Raw genomic sequence first — 22633 nt, 5'->3', positions numbered from 1 at the left:
ACTGCTTAATACTATGTCAACTGGCACAAATCCTGCAGTCAAGTTTTTAATTTGTTAAAATAATGAGCAAGCTATTTTGGGCACATAAGACACAAAAGTTTGAGTGTATTCAAGCCACTTGTAACTTTCTTTTTTCAAGATATTTATGAGTAAAATGCAATAAAAATTTTTAAAATAGTATTCTGCTGGCATTCATCACTTGCAGAAACATGTGAAATGATTTGTAACAGAATGGGAAAATATCCCAGCAGTGGTAAAGAAAGATTTTATGCACACTTTAAGAAACATTCAAATAGACCGCAGATCAAGGAAGTCCTTTTATCAACTGGATATGCTGTTGCTTGAAACTTGATTTTGCAGGAAGTAGCAATTTATTAATATCTGTGAAAGCATGTCTGGCATAATGACAGGATCAGTACACCTGACAGATGCACTGAAATACTTTGCAGATGAATACTGCAAAACATCACAATTTACAGCAGTTGACATGAAATAATTCTAGAATTTGACCTCCTCCTGACTAACCATCTCTTAAAGAGAAATCTTTAGTTACTTTGAAATCAACAAGCATAAAAAAAAATCTTGGACAAGCATACTTTTGCATGTTGGAAAGCTTGTCACATTTCCAAGCCAATTCACAAACTATCTTTGACTACGTTTGCACCTGAAGTCTACAAGATGGAATTGACAGACTTGGTGTATTGTGTGGGAAAAGGATGAAAGATACGGGGTGGGGGGATTTATATTATAGAAGAATGCTGCACATATAGTGTTAAATAGAAGTGTTAATATATGTTCTGTGGCAAGATCACATATTATAAAACTTGCAAAAATATAAAGTTGTAGGAACTGAACATGATCAACCCTCTCTACTTTTCTGGACTTGTCAAAGGGCCAGTACTGTATAAACCTGAGCTTTCCTGACTGAATTTGAGCTTGTCCCAGGCACAGTGCAAGTGGGTCTGTAATGTCCTGGAGTAGCAATATTGAGATTTTCAAGATGATCATAGTGGTGGCCATGCTGGATGTCTGAATGGCACCAGTAGGACCAATTAGACTACAGTAAAACCTTGAATTGCAAGAATAATTTGTTCAGGAAACGTGTTTGTAATCCAAAGCACTCGTATATCAAAGCGAATTTCCCCGTAAGAAATAATGGAAACTCAGATGATTCGTTCCACAACCCAAAAATACTGTGCAAATCGTCGACATAGACTTGTTATAAAATCTTTAGACATCGGCTACTTGCATACCTTGTTCGTGCTTCTCGATGATTTCCTTCTTAACCTCCACCATAATCATCTCCTTCTTCTTACCGCCTTCCTTTTCAACCTTTTTCTTCATGGTGGCCATTGTTGCAGTACAGTTACTAAAGAACAGTCACTACACTTGGACACAAAATATAAAAATGCTTCACGCACACACACATGGTCACAACACTATAGTAAACAGTATATGCTCACATGGATGTTGATAATACGAGTGAGGCATGCCGACTGAGACCAAGCATGGGAGATGATTACCCACAATCCCGCAGCAAGAGAGAGAAGAACCATTGGCTCAGTTATGATCACATGATGCTCGGCAGACAAAGCATATATGTACACTCGTATTGCATGACCTCGCTCGTTTATCAAGTTAAAATTTATTAAAATTTTTGCTTGTCTTGCAAAACACTCGCAGACCAAGATACTCGCAGTCCAATGTTTTACTATATAGGATAAATGTGTATGTAAAGTTTCATGGCAATCCCCAAGTAATTTAGGTGGAGTCACAATAAAACAACTTGTGCTAATTGGTAGACAACAAATGAAAACAGAACAATGAAAACAGGCCATCCCAAAGACTCTTCTGGTCTATGAACAATGGAACTAAAAATATTTAAAGAGGGTACTATTTTATGTGAATTTTATGTGAACTCCAATAGCTTTCCATGTGGTCAGCTATACATTTTTGCAATCACAGTGTTGTTGTTGCTCGTCATTCTAGTACAAAGTTTACCATGAAGTTACTGGATGGGTTGGTTTCTGCATGCGAGTGGCTGATCTGGCCAATTTGTGCTCTGAACTGTCTGTGGCACACTGCACAGGAGATGCTCCTTGGGGTTGCCTGATCAACACAGGACATGCTGTACTTCAGATATTGAAGCTGCTTGCACCTCTGCAATTCTCCTCAGTTAAAAGTACTTGTCGAGTATGAATAAGACTATGCCAAGTGGAGCTATTCTGTGCAAGATGTTTCCAAGACTCAGGGTCAATGTTGAAATGTTTCAAGAATTACTTGAGGGAATCTTTTAAACATTTCTTCTAATTACCCTGAGATTGATTTCCCACCTTCAGCTCACTGAAGATCTTCTTTGGAAGATGCTCTTCTCACATCCTGGTAACTTGGCTACAAATTTATTGAACACACAAGCTATGTTAGCAGATATTTCATCTGATAATAAAATAAAATTTATTGTAGAGTTGTCAAACTGTTTAACTTTGAAAAGTGTAGTTGAGAATTGTGTAATGCATGCATATTCACACTGAGTTTGTCTGTGATCGATGCTTAATAAAGATGCCAGAGGGTTCTTAGGTACTTGCCCGTTCATAATTAAACGGGTAATAAAATGAGCATAGGGTACCCATATAATTCGTGTGAAAGAAACCCATCCTAAGTTCAGATTGACAAGCAACCATATCTGCCTGTCTATAAGTCAATACATTTTGACCAAGAAGTAAATATGTCAAAAAAATTTGTTTCTTAAAAATATGAAAAAAATAATGTTAAAAAAAATTACTTATAATTTTGGGGAAGAGATCATGTATGAAAAGATATAGGAGCCAACAATGAGAAGGATTTTGACTATTTAAAATGATCTCTGCATTCCCAAGAAACATGATTACCTCCTTCAGCAAGTGCTTGTAGTTTGGCGCCATTTCTTTTGATCTTTGCTGATGGCAGTTGTTAGTATGAATTACTTTGACACTTCTGTCAGTGAGATTAAAGAATGTGTCACTGGTGGGAAAATTACATGAGTAAGCACCTGGGATTTCACATTATTAGTTAATCATTACTCAGTCCTGTATTCAACAAACAGTTCAGGTACATTTGAAACATTCTTTGTCATCACAACTTAAATATTTTTAAGTTACTTTTTAGCTTTCGAAATATTACTAATTTTTTTCTTTTATTTCAGTTTCTTAAACTGTTAATTTTATTTTCTTCATATGTAGTTAATCATACAATAATAAATGAGTAGCTCTTTTATTTACACTTCAACCACCCCAAAAATACACTTTTGCATGGTGTTTGTCCCATCGTCAACCTACAACAAAGCAGATCAGGTTAGTACACATTTACTGTAACACAATTTTAATCAGGATCCATGGGTAGCTGGTTGAAGTCTTCTAAAATGTTGGCATCTTTAATCCTTAACAGAGGCAACTTTCAAACCAAAGAGAACAGTTCTAATTGTTTAATGTAATGACAGGACTTGTCCAGGACCAAAGGACCCTAAAATGCACTGGGGCATCATGCCACAGACATGTAACATCATGTCCCACCCAGTCATATTATCCTGACACCAGGCAGACCAGTTCTAATACTAACCTTTTATTGCTGAGTGTCTAGTGAGGTAGCTGTTAGTACCATTTCTATAAGTCTTTGGTACGACTCGGCTGGGGTTCGAACCCGCAACCTCCTGCATCCAAGGTGGACACTCTAACCATTTGTCCACTTAAAAAGTGACTAGAAATAATAGCAAAATTCAGACAATTACTTTATTGCTTACACAGTCAAATACATATTTTATCAGCATTAATATTTTTAAATTTTCAAATCATGGGATTGTACCTTCTATTTGTGGTTCCTCTTTGAATGCCAGTGTTATAGTTAAATAAAACATCAAGTCTACAAGTTATCCAAAAAAATATCAAACACCCAAATAAAATAAAATGATGTTTGCCATTCAAAGTTCACTCACTGAAAATGATAGAACTTTTTGGTTTTCAAAATATCTAATGTGGGATGGGGAAAGTCAGACAAAACTCATATTAAATGGCAGTTTGCTCAGCCGCTGATGAACACTGCTTTGGCCTTCAGAAGAAAGCATTCAGTGGACACTGGTCTTATCAGGATAGAAAACAGCTAATTCTGGTCTTTCTGACACAGTAAATAACTAGTTATGCACTCAGGGAATAAGGGTCTTGATGACTGAGAGGTGCATGTTTATTTACTACCAAAAAAACTTTCTGGTGCAAGTAATACACTCTTTGCTTTCTTCCTGTGCTATCAATGGGACAGCAATAAAAACAAATGTGCCTTTGATAATGCACCTGAACAATTGGCTGACTGCATATTCTGTACATTCAGAACAAAACATAAACAACATCTTGTCTTTGTGCTCAACTCATGGACAAGCCTATGTTATGAATATTTGATTTAATTTAATTGTTTGTAAGTTTAAAATCTTTTCATTTTAATTACATGTCAAAGTAATGTAATTTTGTTTACTAGGAATTTGATATTTTCCAGAAATTCATAAACAACTAATTATAGAAACGCTGTTTCTATTTCTGACTTAGTGCCCGACCTTGATTCAGAAATCACCGAGACAAGTAAACAACTTTTTATTTTAATTTTATTCTTGGAGTAAAATGATTGGTTTTCACCAAGGTCATACTGAGAGGATGTGATTTTATATGTAAACAGCCCCAATTTTGCAAATCTGGGTTTTCCGAAATTGCGCAGTAGTCAGGTTTTATACGATGTCTATAGAGATTTTTGGCAGTTGGGCTTTTTTCGTTACACTGGAAAGTGTCTGTTGTGACAGTTTGGCGTTCTATTTTAATTTTTATTCAAATTACTTGGATTCTAAAAGATTAATTCTTTTTTATGGAAATATCTGAGTGCTCATACAGAATTCTTGGACAAAGACAATTATTTAAATTTTATTCAGAATTCAAACACTGGAATATTAATTCTCTGTGGTTCATAGGAATAAATAAGAAACGTTAAAGGTTTGAAAGGGCTTTCATATGACTTGTCTGCAGCTAAATAAACCTGGTCCTGGACCTAGGACCAGTGTAATTTTCAGGCCCTGAATGAGTGTTAAAAAGAATAAATATCAAGTTATTCCTTTAGTGTACATGTCAGAAAACAAAACTAGTCAAATATGAAGTGACTCATATGGGGGGAAAAGCTTTGAATACCGGCAAGTCAGCAGATCATTTGTGCAGCAAACTTTTTTTAATTACCAGAAACATCTGCCATATGTATATTTTTGTTTTGTCTTCCAACTTGATCAATAATTTTAACTCCTTTTGCCAGCTGAGCTTACACTGCTAGTTGGCCTGGATAGGATTTGAGATTTGTTACCATGATAATCTGTTCTTTAAGCTTGAAAACAAGATACCAAACTTGTTCCTCATAAATTTACAGGTGTGAGGTTAGGTCTCACTAAAAAAACCAATCTGGCATGTTGCAAACAAATCAAGGATCTACTCAGAGGTCTGCTCACTTCCACAGCCAAAAAGAAACTGACAACTCAGTCAACCCTCCTTTAATACCCCAACTCTGTACTTACATCTAGGCAACTGATTGGTGGAATTCAAGTCATACTCAATATGTATGTTCATCCAAATAAATTCTATAGTATATGAAATAAACTAAAGAAAATAAAATTTTAGGCAACTGTTAAAACTAATTTTAATCTTAAACTCCTTTTAAAATAGTACTTTTATGTACTAAAAATACCTGGGTCATTGAGATAAAATAATTTGTTCAATACAAGCAATTTATATCTATTTTAACTGGAAACCATGCAAATCTTCTCTTCCTCATGAGTGGTGTCTGTTCTCATGTTTAATCTTTTTTCTTCTCAAATTTACCATCAGTTATCATTTCTATGCCATCTGTGCATCCCTATTTATATCAAGGGATAAAACAAGCATGCCAATTGCAGTGATAAATTACCTGCAGGAAATCTGAGCTCAGCGTTTCAATAAGATGCACCTTGTTCAGTTCAAACAACACTGGAGAGTTGGCCACCTGAATGAACTCTTCACGCAAGAAATGTAGAGCTTGGCGCAGCACCCACTTGGAACCATGTGGTTCTGAGCTCCAGTTTAAAATGGAAACAATATTTTCAAGAGTGATGCTATCTGCGATGATATCCTCACATCCTGTAACATATATACAAGTATACCATTAGCATTCTATACTTATGAAGCAAATACAGTGACATTATTCCCCCACCCTTCAAATCTATCAAGATGAAAACACAGAAGCTCACTATAATGAAATCTGACTATGGCCTTTATACCTGCAAAGTTCTTGGAAAGATAGGGAATGTTTCATTGCTTTCTCTCAAAGGGCATTTAACAGAAAAGTGGAGGGAACACCCAAGAAGAGTAAAATTAACCATGAAACCTTGACTGTGATGAACAAGATACCATCAAACTGAGAAGCACTAGTGTGCTACAACTCAAACAACATTTATGATACAAAGTAGAAAAATAATAATGAAACTGTAAAATAGGGAAAACTGTGACCTTGAACTTGAAGATAAAGTCCACAAATTACAGTGCAAACACATCTTCTAATGACAAAATATACATGCACACCAAGATTCATCCATTATCTTACATAGCTATAAAGTTAGAAAGCTGTCCCTTACAATAGTGAATGTGACATAGACCTTGAAGATAGGACACTCCCCCCCCCGTGGTATTCCTTTTAGTGAAGGAAAGTGTGATGAATATATATAATACTGAGCTGTTACCTTGATCATGAAAATCATACCTGCAAAGTAGTATGCAATATACTTTCTAGTGATAATGTACAAATATACAAAGTTTAATTGTTTAATCTTATACAGCTTTAAAATCAGAGATCACAACAGAAAATGTGATGGACATATGTCTTTTCAGTCTCAACACAACAAAAATAGAATGCAAAAACAAACCTAACAATTTCATTATGAGCTACAATTTTACTGAAAATGTAGTTTGGGATTGGGTTGGGTTAAACTTATTTAATTAGGAAATACTTACCTATCATTATCATGTGGCTTACCCTCTTCTGATATGGAAAACATTTATTCATGCCAGATGTACCATCCTATCATTCTAGACAGGTATGTGTGTGTTTTAGGGGCATTTAAAGGAACTCCACTCAGGTACCTGCCTTGATTGAGTCACTAATTCTGATGGTATTAAAGATCTGACAGAGAATCCTTTTGTGGTTACCAGTTTGCCAAAAGGATAAAATGGAGAGGAAATAAATATATCTTATCAAGGGGAATTAGTTCTACCATGTAGTTCAAAGTCCCCAGAAGGGAAGGGTCAAGTCAGGTCAACAATGAAGTCTTGACCTGAAGAGTCCTCAAAACAGCAAAAATTATATCCTTTCGGGGGGGGGGGGGGTACAAGAATATGCCCTTTTTGGGATATTAGACAAACTGGGAGTATAAGACTGAAGCCTGAAAGTTATGTATCCTCTCAACTGCACCCTTCACAGATGTGCACACATCTTCCTTTACTTTGGGGATGTGTGACTAATGAAACAGATTATGGTTCCTTGAAAAGATGGAATTCAATCACTTAAGATCCACCTTGACTACAGAAAGGACCCACCAATATCCTGTGATGCCTGACAAGACCTATGAAAAAGTAGCTCAATCTGGCACCTTTTGGTGCTGAATGAAGAGGAATGTACTGCATGAGAGGTACAGACTCCTTATTACTCCCTCACCCCAGCTTGGGAAAAGATGAATCTGCAGCTCCATCTCATGGATGAAGGTGGAAGGGCCTGGGAAATGGGCTGCTTACTGAACTATTGCTGCTGCATCTTCTTTTGAAACTTATACTACACAAAAAGGCTGATCCAGACAGGAGAGCTTCCTGGTCAGTTTAGATGGACCTGAAGCTGAAGCAGGGGACCAAATTTGATGATCTATCTGATCCTGGGAAGCAACTAAATGGATAAGACTGTCAAATAGGGTATCTGCCTGCAGATGAGCAGCCCTAAGCAGGTTCATGTTTTGATTTAGCAAGACCTATAAAGTTTCCAGTGCAGCATCCCTGCAGAAGTGGAGTAACTCTACTGAAAGTGCTATAGTCATGGACAAAGAGTCTGGATGTCTTGGCAACTGATTCTAATATGAGTTGCGGAGCAACAGGAGACAAAGATTCCTTATTCAAGAGATTGAAAAAACAAAAAGAGAACAGATCAGCAGGCAAGGCTATGGCAACAATCATGATAGTTTATGACTTGAATGCCTATAATGTCTTAACAAAGAGGCTGGCCCATAACCCCATCAAAATCATTCTTGCAAAGCTCTGGTGTCCAAGGAGAGGGAACTGATAGGCCAGGAAGAGAAGTGTTCCTTATAACTAGGTCCTGAACCCAGAGGTCTCAACATAGAAGGTGGAACTTGTCAACCAGTGATGCTGCCTGGCAAATTCCTGACATTCAGCAAGCCTTTGTGAGAACGCCTTGATCATGGTAGAAGTAACAGACCTGATTTTGAAGCAGCACTGAGACCCTATCCAAACTGGCGAGGATTTTAGTATCCCCAAAACCAAAGGGTTTATGGCATATATAAAAAACCAGACCTATTTCTCACCCAACACCTGGTGAACCAAGTGGGAGAAGGCAGAGGACCTTAATGGGGGAGGGTAGGTCCTCTCCTCATAGTCCTCAACAAACTCAGCAGTCCTGGCCAAAATGGAGAAGACATCATCCTGCTCTGGACAGGCAGGACTAGCTGCACTGGAATCTTCTCGCTGAGAGCAAGGCAGGTAATATGGGTGTTAACTTCCTGTGACTCCTTATGGGGAGTGACAAAAATGTCCCTTGCAGTCACCACCCCTTGAGGGTACTGATGGTTTTCTTCCCTTCTAGGCTCTTTGGGTCTGACTCTCTCCATCTGTGTCAGTACTGCCAGAGCAGGCAGTATAGTTTAATGGAATGTTCTTTAAACACCATACTGCTAGAAGGCTATGAACTGATCATTCACAGCACTGTGAAGTGATGACAAGAAGCACTTCCCTGAAAAGGTAAGCTCCATATCGCATACGCAGTAAAAGGAAACAAAGAAGGGGAGGGAGCTGTCAATCTAATCCACATTCAAAGCATAAATGTCGACTCTCCCTCTGTTAGGATTAATTGGTAGTGTACAGGAAGTGGGCATTTTGAAGTGGTCACTGACTCCACACCATGAATCTGCCTGTATTAACTTGTGGCTGGTGTCTGACAAATGGTGGCCAGTGACCAATGTCATAAGCATGTTTAATGAATGCAGAGTTCTCAACAGATTTAAAAACAAGAAAGTCATTTGACCTCTGACATCAAAATCTCAAGAGTCAAAATGAAATCTTAAGAGTCAGTTGTTTTAGAGTCATGTAGCTGGTGATTGTTATTCATGCGGCAAACTGATATTTAAGATTTCTTACAACTTTTGGAGATTTAATCTTCTTTTCCTCAGAATTCATACATCTCCTTCCCCTCATATATAAGCATAATTACTGCTATGATAAGTGGCAAACAAGCAAAATTTGGGCAATTTGGGCATAAGAAGTGTAATTTATTTATTAAATCTCAGATTTAAAGCACATACTAATCTGGTTCTGCTGATAGTCAAAATTCTTGTCACAAATCCATATGGATTCAAAATCAGAATACAAACACAAAATGTACTGGAAAATTATTCATTTTCAGCACGCACTTTGTAACTTTTGCTGAATGATCATGAACTGGAATTCTGCAATGAGCATGATCATGTCATCTGAGTGCTGTATTGCATTACTCTCATACTCTTCTTTACATATTGTAAAGCAGTGCTGAGTTGTCCTTTTTTCTCTATACAACTCATGGGATACTAATTAACTAGCTTAAAATATAACAAATCTGTCAGGCAAAGTTCATATTTGAAGAAACCTACGTTTTCTTGGAAATGGGTCATATATAGTTACTACAAATAGCAAACAAGGAAAGTACTATCAAGCTATTCTTATACAGCAGTCATCTTTTTAAGAATTTTCTCAAATTTGTGAAATTAAAGAGTGATAATAAAAATAACAAAGACATACTTTTATTACTTTTTCAAAATTTCTTTTAATGAACAAAAAAACACATAATTTGAAGAAAATAGCGCAGTGATTACAGCAAAAGCATAATGGTTGCATGTATAAGAAAGAATTGCCACTAACTTTCTGTTTCTTAGGTGTCTTAGAGTCAGAATGATTAACAGTGGCAAAACATTTTTGAGACTTACAAATGAAAATCTACTTTTAGTTTATATGATGATTAATCAATATGAGCCCGAGCATGACATTTCAATCAAATAGGAAGAGATGTAACTCTCATAGTTCACTGGAAAGAATATTTTTAAAAATAAAATCCACAAGCATTTTAGTGTCATTCACAAGATCACTCGCTGGTGACCACTTATTTCAAATGACATAGTTTCACGTTTAACAGGATCTAAATAGTTTTCTGGTCCAGAATTCCCCTTGAATCACTTGATTTTGGGAAGAACAGAGAATGTCTTCTATGTATCAGTATAGGAATGTAGCAATGACAAAACCACCATGCTCAGCCAGTGAGAAAATTCAATATTCTTGTGACTAGGTTTTTAAGGTTGCTAACTGCTCTCCAATACACTTCCAAGCTAAGTTCATCCTGAGTTGGATATGAGATATGTAACCGAGTTTCATATTTCTTAGCCAGTGTTTATTTAGCACTGGGAGAAAACTTGATTCAGCATTTTGACATGAACTGAACTAATGCATGTATCAACTGCCCACAAATATGCCTTTAAAAAAATGTCTTGAACATTGCTATAACAATTAAATAATACAACAAATCAAAATACCTAATCTAAAGTGTTTCTCCCAAGTGCATTTTCTTATCTCACCTCTGCCAAAGGTCAGTTGATTTTTATTAAAAGACTTGAAAGCCAACATGGGTGACCCATAACCCTTTATTACTTATAGCACACAATAAAACATTCAAAGTTATGCCTTAAACTTTCCAGATCACATCAGTGACATAATCCATTAACAGCTGATTATGTACATACGCTAGCCATCATAAACTGAGTTACTCACTCAAACATCACTACAATGGTATAACATTTCTGGTCCCTAATCATCTGGTTATTGCAATGTGGATATATAATTCAGAAACATACTGATTCTTTTGTCTTTAAAAAAAATAGAAAAAAATAATGGTAATCTTTCATTTTTCTTAAAAAGGTTGGGTAGACTTCAGCTATCAAATTGTATGTGCTGTAGACAGTCTGTAAAATTGTTCTTTTGTCTTCTAGTAGAATCAGGTATGTAGATGGGCAAGCAAACAAATGCCAATATTCGATCAAATGTTATATAATCCTATCATCATAACTGATTCCTTCTTCCTCTATCATATATGTCAAAGATAATCTCAAAACAATATACCAGTAACCTTTATTCAATTATGGCTACCTAAGCATGACATAGTGACGTGGTAGCTCTACCTAATTTATGAATTTTTCACAGGGTACAATATTACTGGCAGATAAAGTGTAAAGAGTAGTCTAGCAAATGTTGATCACTCACAAGAGAGTCAATTTGTTATGGAAGGCACATTCTCTTAAGGAAATTATGCCATTGGTGAATCAAGGGTAATTAAATCTGATGCTCGGGCCCAAATCAGCATACATCATAAAGGCAAACAGGTTGGAATTTCCATGTCTCAGAAATGGGTCAAATTTAAACTCAAGAATCAAAACCCATGGATATGTGTCTATTGAGAACCCTGGAATGTCTATAATGAATGACCAGTGACATATGTTCCGTGGTCAGGACCTGGTGCCAAATGTTGAGCCAATGACCAGTCACCTCACTCTGAACCAAATGGTTACTGTGATCTTGGGAGGAATCAGAATTAAGGGAACTAGAATGCTAATGTTCCTTCTCTTTGGCATTCAAAGGGGTGCATTTGATTCCGTCTTTAAGATAATGTCCTTTAATGAGTGCTGCTGCTCTCTTCCAAGTGGGCGTACTCTCAGAAGGTTTAAAGGTGCTTCCCACTATCAAAAGAGACAGGCATCCAATTCTGAGATTTTGTGGATTCGGGGGGAGGGGGGGGGGCAGAAAAAAAGGACAAACTTCCTTTCTTAATTTATAAGCTCTTTGTCATTCAGCCAGTTCCCAAATAAAATCTGGCAGAAAACAACAAACTCGATATTCATCATACATGCACATTTTGTGCAAGAAAAACAGGCTGGGTGTGTATCCTAAGGACCGTCCTTAAGCCAACACTTCCCAACTGACTAAGACACTGCTATAAAAAAGAAAAAGATTTTTAATAAAAAGAAATACAATAAAATGTAGATGTTACTCATAGATGATGAGTAAGAATGTCCTTGTGCTTACTCTGACATTGTCTTTACTACTTACCAATGAAGGAATACCTCACATGTCTGTGCTTTTATTATTTTTTTAAAGGTATAAACTGGAATAAAAAAATCATCTAGAATGTTAATTATGTAAAACTATTAACAGAAGCTTGCAATCTCAACTAAACAACTGAGACATTGAAATATATTCTTCTCAAACAATAAAGGTTGATAAACAGGAAAAGAGGATTTCATAACAATCTACCACTGATCAGAAAGTAAACACATTAATAATAATGTGAATTAGATGGACAGCTGAAATTCTGCATAAAGAATCACTCAAACCTATATGATGTAGCTAAGACTGGTGGCTTGTTGTGCATTTAAACACAGACTGTAAAAAGACACAAGGCCTCAAAAATAACTTTTTGGAAAGTAAATGGATTGAAGGTAATGCTCACTTAATAAGACAAATTAATATCTTAAGTTCCTGAATAGCAACAACCATCAGTGGTACGTATTTTTTCCTCAAGCAACAGTTTTTCCAATGTGACTCAATATGTCATCCAGAAAAGAATAAAGAGCACTATTACACATCATCCTGTGACATGGAGTTGGACTGGATCTATTATTTATGTATTAACTTTCCAGAATGGGAGAATGGTACATCTGGCATGGAGGAGGGTTTTCAATGTTGGAAAAGAGTAAACTACACAATAGTAAAAGACACAGTATTACTGATATTAAAATACAATTTACCAAATCCTCAAATTTCTTCGAGATTTAGAAATGTGAGCAGAACTGATGAGGACAATGACTACATGACTGCATTATGTTCACTAAAGTTTTTGGATCAAAGGTTTATAAAATAATCTGCAGTATTGTACTGCATGTTTTTTGTACAGAATTGAAAAGTACACTGTACATGAGATTTTTTGACCTACATTTGGTTTTGTTTTGTGTTTAATTACAAAAACATGAATTCAAGGCATCGTTGGACTAGTGGTCTAGCACCACCTCCCATCCCACTCTGGAATCACTTATTTCAGGTCTGGTTCCCCTCTTTTTATCCCCATGGGTTAGTCTTGAAGGTCACAAAGTGCCAAGGTAATTGGAGATGTCTGGCAGGGTCAGATATTGCTGCATGTCCCTGTGCAAGGCATTAATTTATTTCAACAACAAAATTTGGGGGCCTACATCCCTAGAATTGTTTTTTTTTAATCCCAAAACAAGTAAGTTTCAGTAATTTTTAATCCTTAAGCATATGTTCAACTTCCTAACCTCCTATCTGTCAACAATCATATTTTTTCAAATTTATTTTCAGCTGTCTGAACTATAGCTGTAGAACCTGGTAAACAAAACCCAACTGCTTTTGATAAAATAAACTGCTTTTAATAAAGAGTCCTTAATATGAGACAAATTTATCTATTTATTCACAAACCATAATATAAATTTAGGCAGCATTATAATAATTCCAGTTGTTGCTAACACATTATTAGTATAAATGCTTCTTTGGCACCATTGGTTTCAATATGACTTAAAAGTTTGTGTTTTGAAGGAATCCTTGGTACATATTTTTGAAGTACACCCAAGTCAGTAAACTATATTCCTTTTGATTTTGTATTTTATGGCATCAACATAATTAGCTTATTTACATGTAGTGCCATGGCAAAACTGGAGTCAAGTGCCAAGTACCATATTTACCATATATACTGGGACATGTTAAAATAAACAATTTTTTGTTTCGTGTCCCAGAACTTAGTGCAACTTTTTTCACCTAGATAACATGTATCTTGACTCAAGAAAGAAAATAAATTTGTGTTGAATTTGTGCCTCCCCTCCCACTGCATGTTACGATAAAATTGTTTGGTAATAAAATGAAGGAAACTAACCTTGAATTGTTATCATTATTTCCTCTTTTTTGGGATCATGATAAATTTATTAAAGAAAATTTTTATTCACTAACTTCATATATACAGCATATGCATCCATACTGTGATGTGAATGGCTTATGTCAGGTAACAAAACACATTGTTCATTGATGTGAATAATGAGAAAAAATCATGTCTGGTTGTAATCAAAGGTTTGAATATGTTGTATGTTGTAAGACTTAAAATGGATCCAACAAAATCACACGAGAGAGAGAGAGAGAGAGAGAGAGAGAGAGAGAGCGAGAGAGAGAGAGAGAAAGATATATATATATATATATATATATATATATATAAACTGATTGCTTGAAGACACAAATCATTCATGCAAGAAATGGTGAAAGTTGCAAACTAACCAAGATTGTATTAAATCCAGATTAATTATATGACCATGTCTCACAAATAAAAATCATTATTTGAAAATACATTCACTGTGAATGCAAATGACAATCTTTTTGCCGACATCAGTTACAAAAAGTATTATTAAAACAAGTTCATGCTGTGAATACAATTTACCCTGCATGCATCAATGCTCATTTGCATCAATTATGATTACAGATGGCAAACAAGTAGAAGCCCAGGTGGTTAACAAAAACAACTGGTAGTGAGCAATAAACTCATTGTTTGAACTTACTGGCAGGATATCAAATGCAAAATTATTTTATTATAAAGCAAGCCAACTCTGGAAACCCACTCTGGATTCTATTAAGTGTGCCAAGTTTTTAAAAATTCTCTCTCTCTCTCTCTATATATATATATATATATATATATATATATATATATATATATATATATATATATATATATATATATAGTCAGTCAACACACAGAAGCCAACTTTTGGTTCCTTTTATCTGTATTCATGTGAACTTTGAAAATAAATTGAAACAATGGAAACAGTTTAGCAACGCGATCTAGGTCTTCAAGTATATACATCTATAACCCAGCATCTCCCAGAAGGTTTGGAGATAATACAGTCATTTGATGAATTCATAAAAGCGAGCAGATAAAAATAAGATTTCACTGACAATATGATCATTAACATGGATGTAACTAAAGTTAAATTTTATCACAATCCTCAACAGTCTGTGGTAAAAATGTAAGAATTTGCTCGACTGGTGAAGATAAAAAAATTAACTTTAGGTTTTACAATTTCTGCAGCTTGAGACGTGTTTCTTATACTGACGATTTTTCACAATGTGAGGGAGCTAAAAAATATTCATGCACTGAAAGGATGGATCATATGTGTGCTGTCGAAGGGTTGGGTGGATGCTACAGTGGATTAAAGAGTTTTATCTCAAGTACACAGTTTAATATTTTTTAAAAATAAAATGTAAGTCTGAGTGCATTTTCTGACATGTAATTTTCAAATGATTTATTTGTTTTCCTACAACTTACAACTTGAAGAAAAAAACAATGTGTCCTAAAACATACAGTGCACAAAAAACAAATTTATAAATTACTTTATGGTGTCACAATAATTAAGTGTCCAAAATTATATGGTAAATATGATAGTTGATCAAGACTGCTTTGGTGGTAGGATTTAAATGTGTACCCTTTTGGTCAGGAGTTTAGCATAATACCACTGAACCACCAGTAGTAGCTTAGATGGATCCTGAGGTCTATCTGGTTGCCTTAAACATCTTGTAACTTTAGACCAAAACAAGAAAATGCAAATGAGGTGTTAATGATTTGCTAGATAGTTCTCCTACTGTGTTGGAAAATAAAATCTCTGAACATTAGAGATTGCAACCTAATTATCACAAAGCAGAAAAGATATATTAGTCTTGGAATCATGACAATTTCCCCACATTATTAGTTGTAACAGCCTTATTATTATAGAGAAAGAGAGAGAGATTAGTCTTGGAATCACAACAGTTTTCCTGTATTTGTTTAACCAATAAATATAATTCCATTTAATTACAATTATCAAACTTAAACTGTTAATTCCTGGGCTGTAATTAAGGCTGTTATATATTAAACTCCAAGACTGATGCAGTACCACCCCACCCCCACCAACTTTGGCAATTAACCCTCCAACTTTAAATATGATGTCTCAGACTTTCCATGGATGGTCTTCATGCAATGGCTTCTCAAATGTCAATCAACAACATCTACAAGTCCCTCCAAAGTAGAGATGCATAACATGCAAGGCATTTACCCTCCACCATGGAACTTGAACCTGAAGTGAGTGTGGAGGGAATTAATTGCACCAATGCACTGGGTGGAAAATCAAAAAAGTGCATCAGCTCTACTATATGTAGACACAAATAGGACACAAAATAAAAGCTGGACAATACCATAGGCTCATTAGACTTCATAATTTAGGTGAAGTGAGAAGAAATAAAATGCACAATATTCATATACCTTGTGAAAGAATGGAAAAATCCAAAAACTGCCCAATCTGATAAATTTCCATGGCTTCATCAGTGACAGTCATTTGCCCTTTACCAGCAACAATTGCCTGGACTTCACTAAGACTACACATGCTTGCACTTCCTCTCATTATGAGAGACAAGTCTACATTGTCCTGGTATATTGCATGACGCAAAACTCTAGCATATCGCCAGGGAATGACTGATTCATCTAGCACTATTCGTGATTGAGTTTGCAACGTTCTTTCGGTCATTTCCTCCCCTGACCTAGCTCGCCTGAGCAGGAGATTCCTAAAGAATGGTGAACGTGCTGCCAATATTGCTTTGTGACAAGGAAGTTCACGCTTGGATGATCTATGAATAGCCTCTGAAGAGCCTCGTTCCGAAATAACACTATCACTTAGATCTGAATCACTGGAAAACACTAACACAGCATCACATAAGTCCCCAGATTCCATTAGGGTATGGAGATCATGGTCTATAGGATTGGGCATTCCCAATTCCTCAGCCAGTTTGATTAGAATTTCTTGATTTTCTAAATGAAGTTCATCAGTGTTGATTGTATCTGTATAAAGATATCGTAACAATGCTGCAAATAAGGCAACATCAACACCTGGAGTCTTCAGCTTAACTGCAATTTGAGAACCATATCCACGATATCTTGTTAACAAATCTCTAAAAAAAGGACTCCGAGCTGACAACAAAGCATGATGTGCTGGAAAGCAGGCACCTTTGTAAATTAAATCAACATCAGTACAGAATTTATAGTCAAACAGATGTGACAAATCTATCCTGAAAGAATTGGCCAGTGGTCTTGCAAGACTAGCTGAGATTGTGATCTCCTTTAAAGCTAATAAAGCTTCATACTCTTGAGCTAAAGCACTTAAATCTCGCACTGACCAAGAAGATATGAGATCTCGCAATGACTTTCCATAGTCAAGAGATCTACTATGTCTCCGCCCACGAATAAGCTTTTTCCTTAGGGTTGCGAACTTAGAGGCTTTTTTTTTCTTTGCGCTTAAGTCTGTATCTGACACAGTGTAAGCCTGGGAAAGTTTTGAAAAGGCCTGAGGCTTGTTTGATAGGCTCCCTGGCTGGACACTACCCTCAGGAAAAGAAGCATTAGCTCCCATTTTCTGTATTCTGTGTTGTTTCAAAGCATCACATCTACCTCACTTCAACACCTGCAAGAAAATGAAAAATATCTGAGCACTGTTCAGAAAATATTCAGTGAACCATAATAATATTCAATCTTCCAAATTCAACAAATTTGTATTAAATATAAAAATTCAATGACAATGAAACTTGCTCTTAATAATTAACGAAGCTTACAATTATGAACTACTGGATAAAGCTTTCATTTTTGGTGCACCTTTTGCCAATGGAGTTATTGGGTTATTTTATCTTTGGCACTAAAAAGTTTCTTCCAAGGTGCTCAGATTACACTAAGAATCCAAGAAATTACAGACAGAACCTCATTAGTTGCTTAAAACAAACTTAATTCACAGTAATCCAAACTGCCTGAATAGAGTGTACTCATTGCCAAAGAAGAAGATGATCAATTTCTTCATCTGACAGGAATGTCTTGCTGATTTTCATTTGCTTGGGCACCAATGGAGAGCACACGGTCGATGTGATTCATAGAAAATGTAAATAGAGGTTGAAATCTTTAGGAGCACAGTGCACACATTTCTTTCCAAAGTAGCATACAGTCAGAAACTGTAGACTCACGAGGTCCAAAATATATGCCAGACAGAAATGGTTCCTTCAGCATGAAAAATCAAATTCCAGCAAAATGTTTTGCAACAGGTAGATTGATAATGATCACAGGTGCTTTAGGCGGAATTATTTATTTCTGCAATATTCACTTTCCCAGTACACTGTATTATATACTTTGAACCAGTTATTGTCAAGTATCGTCAAGTCAGACTAATGCATTTTTAGGTACAATTTCTTGGTCACTCAATAAAATATGTCCTGAATAGTGGATACAGTTATTTTAGTGGACATGGAAGCTGTAGATAACAATGCTGACCTCTGCCTGTACAAAAACTGAGTTGTTTTAAATACTTTTGAAAACAAAACTTTGATGCTGGTATTAAACTATAAACAATTTGGTGATTGACTTGAGCAAGAACATGGGTTACTGTTGCCTTTTCTCCCTTAAGTAGGTTTCCAATTACACAAAAAACATACTGATGAAGGTAAATATCATATCATGATTATAACTGAAGATATGCCTGGGAATGAAAACTTAAACAGTTAGGCCAATCTGTAAACAACACATTTATTCGTGTATGAAAAATAGGTTAAAGTGAACTACGTTCCCTTGTGGGAAGGGTAGAATGATGTAAAAAAAATCTTTCAAGAAGCAAAGTCAAAAGCTTTAAAAAAAAGTAGGCAACTGAGACATACTTTCCCCATGAGATAGTTAGCATCAGTGTTCTCCCCAGGGCATTTACCACAGTGATCCCATTGTACTATCATTTAAGCCCACACCCCTTTAAAACCTTCTGCTACGCTATGCACTTGTGCTGCTACGCTTTTAAGCTTTCCTCTATTTTTGTAAAATTAATCTGCTAAATAAACATCCTTTTTCCTAATTCAAAGACCTATTACTAAAATTTCAAATGTGCATATAAAGTTTCTGTACAATCCTCAAAGCAGTTTTGCCATAGCAGCGATAACAAATTTGTAATGATGGACAGAAAAAAGACAATAGACCATCCTATAAATTCTTCTTATCCATGACCTGTAGAGATAATTGCATAAAATTAGCCCTGCCTCATGTTAGCACCATCTCAGACTGGATGTGACAATCTGAGTTTGGTGTTACCAATGGTTAGTCCAATTCAGATAGTGTGATTCTCTCCACATACAAAGAGTTTAAGAACTGAATGATTACTATTATGCAAACCTAATATTGAAATAGGTACCTCTGGTTGATACAATTATATTTACTGTACAATAAATAGGGTCTATTTTTTTAAAATCAGTTTAGTTTTAGCTTTATATAAATGGATTTTCTTCTTATTCAAACTTTTTAAACCTTGTTTAATATACACTGTATTAAAAATAAACTGACCACATATCTATCAATAAGACTTGTAGATAGTTCAAAATGGCTAAGACACGTTTGCCAAGGCTATAAAATCAATTGCACTGATGCTATTAATACAAAGCTTAATATTTTTAATGGTTTTAAACAGGTATTTCTGGTAGAATTTTTCTGTCTACTCCAAACTGAAAGTGGAAACTTTGGGTTCAAAAATTGGAATCACATTTCCTTTTTATTGTGAACCTATGGTATTAATTGATTACTGCAGTAATGCTGGCTCATTCAACTTTCAATCTATTAAAATGTATGAAGTTTTTGCACATGTTAATTATGAGAAGATTCAACTATAGAACAAAACTAGAACATTAAGAAAAAAGAGAAGCATACTAATAGCATGTTAATAACCCTATTAATTTTATATAATTTCTTTTTAAATATAAAATCAATTACTAACCTGCATTTTACTTATTTTGATTGTGCCAAATTTTATTTTTACATTTTTTCAGTAGATGAATTCCAAAATGAAGATAGCAACACATTTCAAACATGCATGTAGTGTAAGCCTTAATCTAATTAGCTTTGAAATATCACTTGACAGTAAAAGTAATCAGATATCCCACATTGGACTAGAACTGATACACACCAACAGCTGGTTTATGTTATACATTCATTAGGGTTTAAGTTCCATGGGAAATATACCCTCAGGGCAGACTTTACTCCCCATCCAAGCTGTACTGATGTCTTGTATTTAATAAATACTATAGAACGCCTTCTGCACTTATTCTTCAATAACAAATAACATTACAATGCATACCCTCTTATGATCAATGGATGTTTCTGAGTTAGTGATAAAAGCTATGTATAGCATTGATTGAATGTTATGGTGCATAAGGTCTCTCTCTTATTTTTGTATATAAAAAAACATTTTATTACAAAGAAAGATGCATTTTTTAGAGAGCCTGTAGTGTAATAGAACTCTCGTAAATGTGTCATAGTTATGTGCTGTTGCAACTGACTTGCAATATAGGCACAAAAAATGTTATATGATTTGTTTTATATACTGCCAGAAACCAATTTTACATGAAAATATCACAAATTAACCTCACTGCATTTCTCCAACCATATTACAAGCCCAAAATTGTTTTCTTTCCCAGGAAGAACTAAAACAAACCCAACATTCTTATTCAGAAGCTAATGTTTCTTTGCTAAAGATAACGTCAAACCATGAGACATTCCTGACTGACAATTGTTAACACTATAGCAGCTGACTTCAATGTAAAAATGTCACTCCTCTGCTGGTTCTTGAGGATCAATTCACCAAATAAGTGACAAAGGAATCTTTTTCATGAAAGTCAATTTTTTTATGGCAAGAACAGCCATAGATAGAAAGCTGCATTGAATACAGTGTATATGAATTCAGTGCAATTGAAAATTATCATACCCTCAAGTAATGAAATGTCAATTTCTAAGTCTACAGATAAAGGTACAGAAGAACATTTTCTAGTGTATCTTGTGTCAATATATTATTCCACATTATTCTTACTGCATAAACTTGAAACAGAATTATAACATACATGTCATTATATCCCTTGTACTTCATCATGCATATATGCTACACATGTAAATGTTTGCAAACACTATTGGTCATAATTATTATTCTTTACAGTTATCTACGTTTTCAAACATTTTTATTGCCACATGTCTTTCGACATTTATTCAGTTTCATAAATTGAATGAAATGTTTACTTATTATTTTCTTGTTTTAAATTTTAGGTAAATGATGAATGCAATAAATTAGAACTAACTTACATGAATGTCTTATGCATTTTGTGAAAAGGTGGGCTTTTCATTTTTATTTGTATACTGCTTTCTATAATTTGATTAAAGGAGCTTTTGGAAAAAGTATGGATATTAAAAGGAAACTATGACATATTAATAACCAGTAAACAAGCACTTTTATGAAATATCATTTATTGAGAAAGAACAAAGTACTGCTTGAGGTAGAACAGTAAGTAAATTTTCACATGTGTATATGATAACATAGATGTATGTTGTAGGTAGGCAATTTTTCTGACAAAAAATAAGAAATTTAATATCTTGTATTTTTTCTTAATTATGAGCATCCATCTTATGTAACCCTAGCTAGGCCAATAAAAAGCACTCAAATAAATGTTACCACTGTAAAGTTTGTATGTGTAAACATATGAAACTGACACTTACATTGTAAGTAAATATTAGCACCCATTCTTAAGATTTTATCAAGATGGTGACAACTGGTACATGGCAAAAACCAGCCCTTTACCAGTAATGAATCTGATTATGTGTAGTGACCTTTACATACAGACGGCTAGCTGAATTTCTCTTCTATCGATCCAGTGTATGCATCTGTCCCACAAACTCCTAGTTAAATAGCGATCCCCCTTCAGAATTGACGGTCCAAAATTTGCCACCTGTCATCCCAGCGACCTATGCGAACTGCATGTCGACCATCAACCATTTAATTTTTCGTTGTACAACTGTTCACTACAAAGGCCTATAATTTAGAAAATATACACCAAAAAAAGTGGAAGAGAACAACTTATTGGTTTATACAGGTACGGGTGGAGTGCACCCAATTTTCAACAGGTATACGTAAACAAAAAACTGACAGGAGTTCGATAATTATCATGAGAAATTTAGTGTAATTCAGACTTACACATTTGTAAAATGAAGATTTCTGCTAATAACTTTGTGTTTATACAGTTATTTTGATATTTCAAACGAATCGACAATCATCTCATTATCAGCTATTCCGGTATTGAAAATCCGCAGTGAATGTTGTCAAAAATATAGATGGCATATTCTTTTTATTATTAAATATTAATTCAGGACTATAAATTAATGTTCATAATTAAAAATAATTATA

General features: G+C 35.1%; 1 protein-coding gene across 1 annotated transcript in view; it reads right to left on the bottom strand.

Annotated features, from left to right (window-relative positions):
- The window catches only part of LOC149805392 (BTB/POZ domain-containing protein 7-like), a 49148-nt gene extending 26612 nt beyond the window's left edge, over positions 1-22536 (bottom strand). The window contains exons 1-3 of the mRNA XM_089949920.1: positions 22424-22536; positions 16663-17854; positions 5959-6167 (exon numbers count right to left, since the gene is read on the bottom strand). Coding sequence (XP_089806046.1) covers positions 5959-6167; positions 16663-17803 — 1350 coding nt within the window. The 5' untranslated portion in view covers positions 17804-17854; positions 22424-22536. The remainder of the gene's footprint in view (positions 1-5958; positions 6168-16662; positions 17855-22423) is intronic.
- Between the last annotated feature and the right edge of the window lie 97 nt (positions 22537-22633).

The sequence above is a fragment of the Sinohyriopsis cumingii genome, chromosome 2 (assembly GCF_028554795.1).
Source record: "Sinohyriopsis cumingii isolate HCF-2022 chromosome 2, ASM2855479v2, whole genome shotgun sequence".
Lineage (NCBI taxonomy): Eukaryota > Metazoa > Mollusca > Bivalvia > Unionida > Unionidae > Sinohyriopsis > Sinohyriopsis cumingii.
Note: the sequence above shows the minus strand (reverse complement) of the source record. Positions and strands in the feature narration are given on the sequence as shown.